This window comes from Lissotriton vulgaris, unplaced genomic scaffold (assembly GCF_964263255.1).
Source record: "Lissotriton vulgaris unplaced genomic scaffold, aLisVul1.2 SCAFFOLD_1222, whole genome shotgun sequence".
NCBI lineage: Eukaryota > Metazoa > Chordata > Amphibia > Caudata > Salamandridae > Lissotriton > Lissotriton vulgaris.
The window spans coordinates 3918-17068 of NW_028240727.1; the positions used below are offsets into that span (position 1 = coordinate 3918).

The 13151-nt window shown below is 42.7% G+C and overlaps 1 protein-coding gene across 1 annotated transcript in view; it reads right to left on the reverse strand.

The window, feature by feature from the left end:
- Positions 1 to 471: 471 nt before the first annotated feature.
- Positions 472 to 13151, reverse strand: part of LOC147672896 (aarF domain-containing protein kinase 1-like) — a gene marked incomplete at its 3' end in the record, with an annotated part of 519161 nt that continues 506481 nt past the window's right edge. Inside the window, exon 5 of the mRNA XM_086947942.1 lies at positions 472 to 630. Coding sequence (XP_086804068.1) covers positions 472 to 630 — 159 coding nt within the window. The remainder of the gene's footprint in view (positions 631 to 13151) is intronic.

A 13151-nucleotide genomic window follows, 5' to 3' on the forward strand; every position in this document is an offset into this window, starting at 1 on the left:
ACTCAGACACTGTAGCCAGCATGGATTTTAAAAAGTCACACCATGGAAGAATCAAATATATGGTTTGAAATGTGAGTCTTGGTGGGCACTTAGATGCACCATTTTTTTCACCCTGAATAGAGAGTTACAAAGATACCCCCGCAAACCGCAGAACAGAGCTATGCGTACACCTGGATTTACGCACACACAAATTCATTTTCATCCTTAAAGAAATTAACCCATCATGCAAAAATAAATGAAACATCAGATTAACAAATACACCGATTATTGTCTAAACAGACAATTCCAGACACTTGGACTTCCACAAGCATACAAACTGGCCCATGTTTGCCAAGGGAATTAACACATAAGCATGAAACGGCACAAACGGAGCAGAAAAATACAAACTTCTAAACCCACAAACAGGCCATCCTCAAAGTTGTTCACACCTGCATTGCGAGACGACGAGGTTCGACGAGCCGCAGCACCTACCTCCATCAGAAAGATGTCCTTGGAGCTCTGCGCCTGCACCTTTGGGTGCTGCACCTTGACAGCCACTGTCCTCCCATCATGCAGCACGGCCTTGTGCACCTGGGCCAGCGAGGCCGCTCCCAAGGGGGACTCCTCAAAAGACGCAAACAGCTCCCCAACCTGTCGGCACAATAGAGGAATAAGTCATCACACTAACAACAAGCAGAATATATGCATGTATGTACGTATGTACTGGTATTTATTTATTGACCTCAAAGCTAGCTATGAAGTTGCGGAACACTGCATATTACGCGGGGAGATAGTAAACAATCCACAAGATTGTGTAGATCAAGCAGTACAGGAGATTGTACTGGACTCCTGTCCTCTGCAAGCCAGTACTCTGATCCTTCAGAATGTTCTTAAGGAAATCTCTGACCGTTTACGCATGCAGTGCTTAATTTGTGCCGGTGCTTTAACGTGGTGGATATCGACACTCATAATTGGGGATTGGGGCTTGTTTTTTGATCCTTAAACCAGAGGAAAAGCGAGAAAGGCAAAACTAGGAGAACAAAGTAACTAAAGAAATAAAAGAAATCAGTAACAAAGGGGAAAGTTGGTATGAAAAAGAACCGTCAACAGTGGGATGGGGAGACAGGAAAGGTGAAGAAAGAACGAGGCTTGAGGTGGAATCAAGACAACAGAGCAACAAGGGCATTCAGCAGAACTTGCAGCGGGCTCCAAGGAAAAACTTTGGGTCCAGTATCTCCAACAAGCCTCCGACTTGTAAAAGGGCCTCTGTGTCCCTGTTTTAATTGCACATAGGAAGGGGTGTAACAGGAGCATCCCCTTCCTATCTGAAATTTGGGAAGGAGTGGATCGAAGGGTGATAACCACAACTGTGGTTGCAAACCATTGATCAGATACTGACACCTCAAAGGGGGTGGCCTCTGCTTCTGAAAAGGGAAGTTGCCCAGGTGGGACATCTTCCACTTAGGCAGTCTTAGGCGGAACAAAAGACTACTCCCTACTCCTACTAAAGTATCCCCAAATGGACATCTTTTTTCAAAGCTGCACTGGTACAAAATATGGACACAGGCTCCATTTAGAAGATAGGGCCTGATATACAATTACTTAATTCTCAAAAAGTGGACGCAATTTGCACATCAACTTTTTGTGAATGGTGTAGGATTTTGCAAACAGACTTGTGTACAAATAGATAAGCTCACAAAATACCTAAACACTGGGTGGTCGCAGAATGTCCTGCCTAATTAATATTTATTAGGAAGCTCACAATTTGCAACTGGGATTGGCTTTAATTGCGGTGGTTAAGTATGGCGTCCTGTTACCCACATGCGAGCTCCGGACATACAATCAGTGTAGTTACGAAAACACCCCTTATTAAAGCAGTTACATGTGAACTCTTGAATGACTAGTCCCCATTTGTGGTGCTTCTTCACTGTGTACTAATGCCATAATACACTAAATCAACAATTTAATATCTCTGTGACTTACTCTCACATTATCTATATGCATTTTTACCAGTTGTTACGCTATCCATGTGGTAACCATCATCGGTGCCACGCCATAACGGCTCTGAGAAAGTTGTTTCAGATAAAACATGTGTTGGCTGTGCTGTTTCCATCTTAAATAATTACCTCATCCAAGATAGTTACATCATGTGTATCAACAGAGAAATCGAATAATTGTGATTAATGTCTTTTGTAGTATGTTAAAAAATACAAATCCCAACAAAAGATTGTGAGAAACCAATGCATTTTATTTATATTGAAAATAAATATGTCTCTCTTTCCTTATGAAATTGCAAATTACTTCTTTGTGTGCTCCAGACTTTAATAATTTGTTGTAGAAGTCATTGCCTACACAGTTGACTTACTTACACCCAAATGCAGCAGGATTGTAGTCTGTGGTAGCACTATGTAATATTGTTGCTTTTTATTTACTGACATCATCTATAGGGAGACACGTGTGCGGTTATATGCTTTCTACTGCTGCATTTTTAGGTCTCGCCTAGCGTTGCAGCGCGCATACGCTGCACGCTCTGCGAGACATATTGTAGGGTATATTTTAGAAGTGGAGTGGAAGCACCGCCCATATTTACTTTGGCTGGCGGTATCGTCCATGGTAAACGCTGGCCTCCAAATAATAATGAGGCTTCTTAGACCCTCCTTGTTACCGCCCTGTCTCCTTTTGGAACCGCCCATCAGGACTGGATCGTTTAGTTACAACGTTACACTGTCTCCTTCAATTAGTCGGTGAGCCGACTGTCCACCTATTGCCCCAGCTCATTAAATGCTGCTTTCGGCTCTGTAAATCACAAGCGGATTCCAGCGTTCAGGGCCGCCTCGGGGCCTTGTTGTGGAAAACAGAACTTCATGTAATGGGAGGAGACCTGGTCTAATGCGCACGTTGTTGACCATAAAACACGGGCACCGGAGTCACAGCGCACCCGTTGATGCAGGTTGTGTGCTCCTGGTTAAAGGGTAGGGTGTACTGATGGAACCAGCCTATAGACAGACAAAGTGTGATATTGGAATCTGAATGGCTCATGTTCTATTGATTTAGAATCGTAATGCCTTTGGCTGTAGTGGGGCTGGCTGTGTAGAAGACTCCGGGGTTATATCACAGAATGACGTCACATTCAGCTTGTGTTCACGAGTTTGAGTTCTGGCACGCCGTTTATTTCGTTTTTTATATAGTGAGAGAGGCAGAGAGCTCCAAGGAGACATAGTGTAGAAAACATGTGTGAGGTAAATAAAAGGGACGTATCAAAAAATCTGCTGCGCGATGTGATGCATAAACACCTAAGAAAGACCGCTTTCTTTTTTTTCTTTTTAAAATTTTTTTATTTTATTGTTTTATGCAAGGATATACAGAAATGGTCAATCACATATTAGCACGAAAGGAAAAAGAAAATAAAGAGATAAATGGGAAGCAAAAAAACAACAAAAAAAGAAGAAGAACCACAACAGCATATCACTTCTATTATAAGCAGCATCAAACAGTGTCTAAATCCATTCAGTTATAAACTCCCAAATTTCTTCGCCCAGAGCTCTTTTTTTGACCCCCTTGAGTGTATATATAGTAGATTCGATATTATACATATATAATAATCTTTCCCTCCAACTAAAAAAAGAAGGGGGGTCTAAATTAATCCATTCCCTGGTAATACATGCTCGAGCTACCGCCATACAAATAAAAAGAAAGCAGGTTAAAGGTTTAGGTCTTGACACTCCTGCCTCTAAGCCAATTAATACCATCTCAGCCTTTACTTTAATATTAGACTTTACCACGGCACCCAGAAAATTCGCGATTTGTTTAAAGAACTCTCCCAATTTAGGGCAGCCAAAACACATATGTTCAGCATCTGCAGCGTACAAACCACAGCGATTACATTTTGTCCCAGTTGTAGTACTCCATTTCGTAACTTTGCTAGGGGTATAATAAAGATCATGTAAACACATAAAATGTTGAGATTTCATCATCCCAGTTATTAAACATTCGGAGGCAAGTTTAACTCAATCAAAAACCCTAGTATCAGGTATCCCCAATTTGCCGGCCCACCTCCCCTGACATTCAGTGAAGTCATCCCCAAATTCCTGCATCAAGCAAGAATAGAGAGTGCCTATTAGTGTTTTTTTTTGCAAAAGATCCAGAAGGGGGATTTTATTAATTTTAGTAACAGAGACAAGTGATGAATTTTGAAAAAAAACTGCGGATTTGAAGAAACTTAAAATCGTTTTTACTTAAAGAGTACTTGCTCTGTAATTCTTGAAAAGAGGCCAACTGGCTTCCACAGAACAAGTCGCTAAGTCACAAAAGATTACAGATGGTAATAAACCAGATGCTTCAAAAGGTGTGGATGCATTCAGTTTGGTTAACCCCAAATGTTTCCAAATTTTTTGCCAAACCGCAAAAGCTGCTTTTAGTGTCTTAAATTTCGTCTTCTTGTAATAACTGGGCTCTGTCATCTTAAGAAAATGGGATTTTGCTACTTCTCCTAAAGTCAACTCATATATAGAGGGAGAGCTACAGGCAGGTATTCGAGCTCGCTCCCCCATGATCAACGGACAAATAAATTGCAGAGTTGCCGCAAAGTAATAAAACAAAAAATACGGAACATTCCATCCTCCACAATCTTTGCTAAGAATCATTTTTTTGAGGGCCTTTCGATGTCGTCTATACCCCCATAAAAATCTGGATGTTGCACTTTCTTAAATTTCTAATACAAATAGGGAAAAATTCCAAGGATATAGAGCGAAAAAGGTATAAGACCTTAGGTAGAATCAGCATTTTTAGAACATTGGCCCTACCATGCAATGACAGTATATATCGGGTTGCGTAGGGTAAACATGTGCATTCTTGCTCTGCGGAGATAACTTTTCATATTATTTTGTGTATTTGTAAAATGGACGTTCAGTGGTATTTTGTTACTTAATAGGCGGTGTATATTTATAAATCGGTGGTGGGACACATATTATTGCTCTCTGAAGGAGGAAAGGTTCAGTAGCCCGACAGGCTTTTGAATCTATGACCATGAGGTCAAACACAGGTCACTCCAGCGGGTGCATTTGTCTTCAGGCCGTCATGGCGTGATCAAATATAGAAGTTATAAAGTACTTCTTATTAGTACTCCTGATTTTAACTTTAAGGGATGAACAAAGCAAATGTGTGTCAGAAGACATCCAAATCTCAGGGTCCATGCTGCAAAGAATTACTTGAGCGCAGAGCTTTTCTTGAACTTGAGGGTTACCTGGGATCCATCCAACACTGTGCCCGGAGCCAGCAAGAACAAGCATTGGATACTTAACACCAAGCAGCAAACGCCATGGAGAGAGGATTCCACTCAGCAGGAGATATCTTGTATTCAATTCTATCCAGCACCCAGAAAACACGCTAGTGGCTTCAGGTCGCTATATTCCCACAGTCTGACGAACCGTTAAAACATGATACTTTTATCCAGTGAGTTCAATTGAACTACAATCACAGAATACAATTAATCTAATTAAAGGAGAGCCCACTCTGAAGCGTAATGAAATGACGAACAGTCCAAGTTTCGATCAAAATTCCTCTTTTTAATTAATCACGTATCAAAAAGCAGCCAACCAACAACTCCCAGAATACATTAGGGTGTTATGTAAAAGCCCGCCATTTGAAACCTGACTTGATTCACAGACGCACAAAATGATAGATGCACACTTTTATCTGCAGTAAATGGATTTTTATCACCAGTTTACAAATATTTTGGTGCTTAACATGCTCAATTTGTGGGTCTCTGCTCCAGTGGTTCCCCTCAAACATTGTCCCGAGGAATGCCTGTGGCCCGATTCTCTGTGAAACAAGCATTTTCAATGCAATGGGTCTCACATTTACGTGAGTTTAAGCTATTGGCATTGTAAATGACAATGCCTTTTATTTATGTTTTTAAAACGAAAACACAAATAAAAGGCATTGTTATTTGCAATGTCAATAGCTCAAACTTGCATAAATGCGATACCTATTGCATTGCAAATGCTAGTTGTAATAGTAGCCGCTAATACATTCCTCTAAGAATAGGAGGATGTACCTTTCATATCCCCTCCTATTTGCTAGTTGAAAAGGATCTTAAAAGTCTTGTTACGAGTTTAAGAGAGTTTTCCAACTTGTAAAAGAGGTTTTGTATACAAAGGAAAGCCTTTTGCATGCACAAAACATGTATTTTGAGAATCATAGGGTTTGCGATCACATAAGGGCTTTGTACATAAGGCCCAAATTATTTCCCATTTAGGAATGCAAACACAGGGACAGATGTCTGCTGCTCTTACTGGTGTATTTCTAAAAGTGGACCATTTTGCTTATAAAGCAGGACCAGTTCCTTAAATCTGCACGGATTGCTTTTATTAGGAAAATCTTTCCGGTTTGAGAACACAAATGCAATGCAATGCAGCTGGCAGCCTAGTTCCCTACACTTGCAACCAATCACAGAGGGACACAAGTTGCAAACTGCCAAATGAATATTCCTTAGGCAGGTTGTTTCATGAATCCTGTGAATAGACAGTTAGGAGCGCGACATGGAGCACTTTCTACATCAAAAAATGCATTTCCATTCGCAAACCAGTCGGTGTGCAAAATGCACATACTGGTTTGAAAATGGGAATACTAGATTTGGCCCAAGGTCTTCTATTCCCTGAAATGGGAATGCCTGCAAACAAATTAACAAAGAGCACTAACAGCAGTGTAGGCAGTAGACACTTAGATACTTTCCACAGGCAGGGAGAAGCAATGTAGCTCCAGTGTCCTAGCCTGGCTCCTTTACTTCTCTACACATAGTTATCAAGGTACACAATTGCATAGGTACCAGTAAACATCTGCATTCAGACCCACCGAAAACCAACAGACTAATACATACAAGTGGAGGGGGGCCCTGTGCAGAGTGACTAAAATGATAGATGCATCCACGCTGCCAAGGCTTTTCTCCGATCCTGGAGTCAAGTAGGAAGTGGGGAGCAGTCACATTTGCACTGGACCCTGCTGCTAACACTGACCCTGCTTTCGTTTCCTTGACTCTGCAGTGGTAGATGAGCAAGAATTCTAGTACAACGGGCAGGCGTCTATGTAGTGGGCAGGGACTGCTGCCTCTTAGTGGACCAAATATAACATCCTATGAAACTAAGGAGTCCTTGTGTCTTTGAAGACACCTCTGCAGCAACTAAGACAGGAATAGACAGTAAGGCTCTAACCTATGGGCAGGATCAAGCAGAATGCTGAGGGAAGTGATGCATTCAAGGCAATCCATGGGTTAAACTTCAGAAAGTGTCCCGGTGGTAACCGCGAGTTTGCCGTAGCAATTACAGGTACTTTTCTTCTTAGCAGCGTCCTTCATCTCTCAGGGCCTCCACCATCATCTGCAGCATCCCGGGAGGGTCTCTGGGGCAGAGCAGGCTGCCCCTTTCACGTTGCAGATTGCTCTGTATGTATATTTATTCAGGCCTCCTCGCGACTCTCCTTACAGTCTGGCCAGCAGGCAGTCAAAAAGGGATTACACCTGAGTTTATTTCCAGCTGAGAAGTAAACATGCTACAATGGTTGTGCTAATGCTTTAAGAGTGCCACATGCAGCTTCACACAAAGGCATGGTTTCCTAAAGAACTGCATAAAAGGCTCTAGTATGTTTTTTCTACGGAGAGCAGGACAGGCAGCTTCCAATTGATATGTGGCGCTTTCTTTCAATTTTCTGAGGAGAAGCCAATCGTGGCAAACCGTACTTGGAGACTCCAAAACATTCTACCTTGGAAATAGCGTACATAAACTTTAGTTTCTGTAGATTCTTCCTTGGAAGCCAGGCACCTTCCACTTGCTGGAAGGATGAGAAGGGAACAAAGGGCCCTGCTCATATCTAGAGCAGAAACCATGGCAACCATTCTACAATCACGATTCAGCTCAGGAGACACCCTTGCAACCAGCCTCCAAGAAAAAGGTATTTTCCCCCTAAGTCTAAGGGGCAGATGGGGTCTAACGTGCTCGGACCCCGAACTTCCAACGTGAAGCCAAAATCAATGCATGTTAAAAAAATATATACATTTAGAAGCATGGAAGCAACAACCTATTGTAAAGATCAATACGCGTCTGCTGCCTGCATGGGAACTGTTTTGAGTAGGAATATCATTGAATTTCTTAAAGGTGCCTTTACCTGTGAAGGGATTCCGGAGACTTTGGTTTCCGATAATGGTGTCCAATTCACCTCCCAGGAAATGTCTGTTTTCCTTAAAGACCTCTCTATCACCCATCTTAGGACTGCCCTCTATGCTCCACAGGCGAATGGTTTGGTGGAGAGTATGAATAGACTGATTAGAGCGTGTGCTCAGACTGCTTTGGAGAGAGGACTTCTCCTGAAACCCATTCTCAGGGAAAAACTCTGGGCGCACAGGAACACCCCTAACAGTGTGACAGGTATTTCACCTTTTGTGAAACTTAGGGGACGTGTGGCTGGTTCAAAGCTCAACCCCTTGTGGTTGTCTATTAAGGATAGAGGTGTGGTTCTCAACAGTCCCAGATTAAGTGATTATCAGGATGGTTACAAGCGCAGATATGATGCTTTGAAGGGTGTGAAAGTTCCTTTTTGGAAAGTGTGCGATTTGGTCTTTATCAAAAAAGGCCCTTGGTCTCCCAAGGGTGTGTCCAAGTTCTTTGGGCCAAGGCGCATTGCAAAAGTCATGAAGAATGTAGTTATGCTTGAGGGGGGTGATGTGTGGAGCATGTCACGTTTGTCAAGGTGTGTGGAGGGGGATGATGCTGTTATATAACCTGCTGCTGCTGCTGCTGCTGCTGCTCCTGTTGGTTCAACTCCTCGTGATTGTGTTGGTTGCCCATCATCTTCCCAAGATGCGTGTGTTTCGCCTCGTGGAATGAACCCTAGAGTCAGGAGAGCACCTTCGTATCTCCAAGATTACTGTATCGTATGATTTCTTCTTTTCTAGTTTTTCTTCCTGTTCTTGTTTTTTCCTTTTCTTTGTTTTGTTTTTTATTATTATTATAAGGGAGATGTGTTGCAACTATGTCTTTAAATATGTGCATTCTCAAGAGAGAATGCAGCCATGTCAGTGGAGGTTGGGCACCTTCCTGACCTTATGCACCACAGGCTTGGCACTACTTTTCAAGATTATCCTGTGTTTGAAACCTTTGAGTAACCCCAGATCTTCAGTAAAAACTTCAGGGAATTTCCCAAGAACATCTGAAAAATCACCCCCTTCAGATACTAGCATAACCTGATCGGGCGCATTGGGATTCAAGGTGATCCCCAGATTCCGTTGGTGATGCCAACCAAGGAGGTTATCTCCCCTCTTAGCAATATAAACTTTACCAACAGTTTCCCTGCCTTTGAAAGAAATGGTTTGAATGGAATATCCCAATACCTCAATTTTCTGTTTGGCATATCCCACAGGATTGATATCAGAAACTGTAAGTTTAATTTTATCCCCATCAAAATTTGCAAACCAAAACTTATCGCTGATAAGGGTGAACAGTGAACCAGAGTCAGCTAACACGGGAACCACTTTGTTTGCAATTTGGATGTCACAAGAGGGCATAACTACTATGTCATCATCCACTTGATTCACACCATTGATAACATCATCCGTAATGCAATGAATAGAATCTTGGTAATAAGCTTCATCCTCATCAATACAATTGACTTTGTTACTTTTACACATCCTTGCGTAATGACCCTTCCTCCCACAATTTCTACAAACAGTACTTTTAGCAAAACAATTCGGATAATTCGGACCATGTTTCTCACTACCGCATCTGGGACACTTAAATTTGTTGTCCTTATTTGAATTATTACTGCTAAAGTTCTGTTTGGGTTTTTCAGATTTAACAAAGGTTTTCTCTTGCTTGGGAGAAGTTTTGCCAACAACAGCAACATTACACTCGGCTTGGAGAGTTTGTCGGTGTTCATGACCAACACTGGAAACCGGATCATTCTGAGAGGGGCCCTTCCTAATCTCCTTGACCCAAGTAGAGGTATGTTCAACACTTTCAACAATAAGTATAGCCTCTTTTAAATTTGGATTTTTGGACAACAGTTTCTCTTGGATTTTGAGATCATTTGTGCAACGAACAAGTTGATCACGAATGAGGGAATCCGTTAAAAGTTCAAATTCGCAGGTCTGCGCAAGGGATTTGAGTGCTGCAACGTAATTTCCAACTCTCTCACTCTTAGCTTGAACACGCATGAAAAATTTGTGTCTTTCCATAACAACGTTAATGCGCGCACCAAAATGGTTTTTAAGGAGAAGAACACTCATCTCAAAAACATCTGAAGGTTCACCAGCACCCCTGCCAATCGGTATCGGATCTAAACTGTCATAAATGTTTCTTCCCTCAATTCCAAGGTTGTTAAGTAAAACAGCCTGTTTCCTGACAGCAGAAAACTTCTCTCCGCCAATTGCAAGAAGATAAGAATCAAAGATAGGTTTCCATTTCTTCCAAGGTAAAATTGGTTCGCCCTGTTCACTTAGAAACTGGGGAGGTTGGTTCATTCCACTTGCAGAAGACGACATGCTGAAAGAAAACAACTAAACAAACTAAAATAACAAGTTAACTAAATAAGCTAACACAACAATCTAAAATAACAACCTAAAATAAGGAGTTAAAATAACAAAAGGATACACAAGTTCCTTAGTGTGCTGTCCCGTTTCACGAGAAAACTTCCTTGCTCACTGCACACTGTGTACTGCGGTAACTTCAAAAATAGAAACTGCTTCAGGGGGTTCAAAAAAATTGAAGCTGAAATTCTATGGCTTCAGTCAGATAAGCACATCAAAAGTATAACAAAATCAGTCTTGAGAGTAAACAGTCTCAGTCCAACTGCATCAAACAAAATTGTGACTTGCCTCAAACAAAAAGAATAATGATGAAAGAAATACCGTGCTCAGGAGAAAATCTTCAGCGCGTTTGAGTGAATGTCCGAGGAATAGACACGACGCGCTGGCAAATACTCGGTTGCTAGGTGATGGAACTGCGCGTAAGGAAACAAGAACGCGTTTGTTTGTTTGTCACCTGGCAACGCAAAGCGTGTGACGTGAAGTTTAGGGAACGCCAGGCACGTTGCGTGTGACGTGACGCCAGTCAAGATCACGCAGGAGGACGCGCCGAGACAATGGCAACACACTCCAGGCAGGCACGCTCAGTGGAACAGCTCGCAAAGATCGCGTTCCAAGCAGGCACGCTCCAACAGCTCGAACAGGATTTGAAAAAATCCCGAGCAACGGAGGTAGGGATACTTCGTTAAATAAATCCAATTCAGACAGAATTACAGAAAAGTACCTTCTGCTTGGTGCCGGCGCCGCCAAAGAAATACACCACGTTCACTCACGAAGAGCACAAGGTAGAACAGAAAAACGATAGTTTCCTCTCCTAAAAAAAACGAAGGTCCAATTAAAAGAAAGTCTTCGTCTTCAAAGCGCTGGGTTCATTTTCACCTGCTGGGCTCATCGTCGCCAGTATTGTAAAGATCAATACGCAGGAAGCAGGTTAAAACGGGTTTATTAGCCCAACAGGGAGGCAAGTCGTCCACATCCAAGATCAACAAAACAACTGACACAGATCATGAATTCTAGAGTGGCATGGCTAGTGACATGGCTGCATTCTCTCTTGAGAATGCACATATTTAAAGACATAGTTACAACACAACCTTTGTTACTTTTCAATTCGGCGAGCACGGACGTATACAAGGTCAACCAACGGAAGTATACAAGGTCAACGAACGGAAGTATACAAGGTCAACCAACGGAAGTATACAAGGCCAACCTCAGAAGCATATTTCAGCGATCGTGGATGGTCGGCTGAGAATGGAAAAATCCACTTCTACCAGAACTGCTTGCATAGTAGCATGAGCAATTTCAGCTCATGTTACCATGAGCTGAAATTGTGTGATAATTTTGCGCATAGATATTCTGTTAGCTGGCACGAAATAACAAAAGAAAACTCAAGATAAAGGGAACCTAAAATCCAGGCCAAGTACACTTTAGGTAGAGCACCATTCACTCAGTTTCACCCAGCACACAAACGTAGAATACGTTAACTTGCATGAAGGCCTAAAATGCATGCTAACATTACAAACCATACGTGCCTGCAAACTAAACAAGCACTGGCAACAAGAAGCAGGGTCATGTTAATCACTAGGGAGTTTACTTCCCAACTTATTAAAGAACAGAACTGTGAATGCTCTCCAGACAAGCATTGTGTAACTCTGCCGGGTCCATACCGTAAACCATCCTCTAAAGATGTCAGAAACATGCTGCAGACACTGCTGGAAAGAGAGTAAACAGATTTCCATATTAACAGATGATGTGCCAGACCACAGGACTTGGTGACAGTACTCTATATTGGCCCTACAGCAGGCCCTACAATGAGGCAGTCAAAAGGAGTGGATAACTGTGGGGTTCCAATTCCAAAATGAGGATGGAGACCCTACCTAGGAGAGCGTGGGTGTCAGCATGTTTGATGTGGGAATGAGACTGAGTGATGGCTGAGGGGGTGCCTGAAGTTGGCTTGGTCTGTCAGCATTCAAAATGAATGAGTGTTGAGCTGTTGCTAGTGTCAATGTGTGAGTGGAGCTGCAAAGGCCCTCTGTTCCTCCTCACCTCTCCGGGGTGGTATCCTGCCCCAAGAACTGGAGACAGTCTCCAAAGAGGGATGCCCAAAATTTGCACAGGTGGTCTTTAGGTCCTGTTGATTCCTGGTGGATGATGCACTCTACAAGTTCTGCCATGACACTGGCCTAGGTAGCAACATGGGATAGTGGATTTTGGAAAGACATACGTAAATATATAAAGAAAAGGCTACTAATGGTGTAAATGGGTAATGGCACTTTCCCAGTCTCTACGTAGGTCAAGGCAGGTGCTGGCTCTTTAGGAGATGCAAAGTGATCGCATTAGCACCCAAACTCCCCTATAAAGGACTAGTGGCAACCTATTTTCCAGTTAGATGTGCCCACATTAACCTGGAGAGCGCCTTTCAAAGCCCTGCTCAGGGGCGGATTGGCAAGGCGGGCATTCGGGAATGGGCCGAAGGGCCGGTGCCTCCGTGCCCTCTGTGGGCCGTTTTTTTCTCCCCTGTCCCAGTCCACAGAGAGTGGACTAGGAAAGGGGAGAAAAAAAAACGGCCCACAGAGTGCACGGAGACAGAGACTGAGAAAATGAA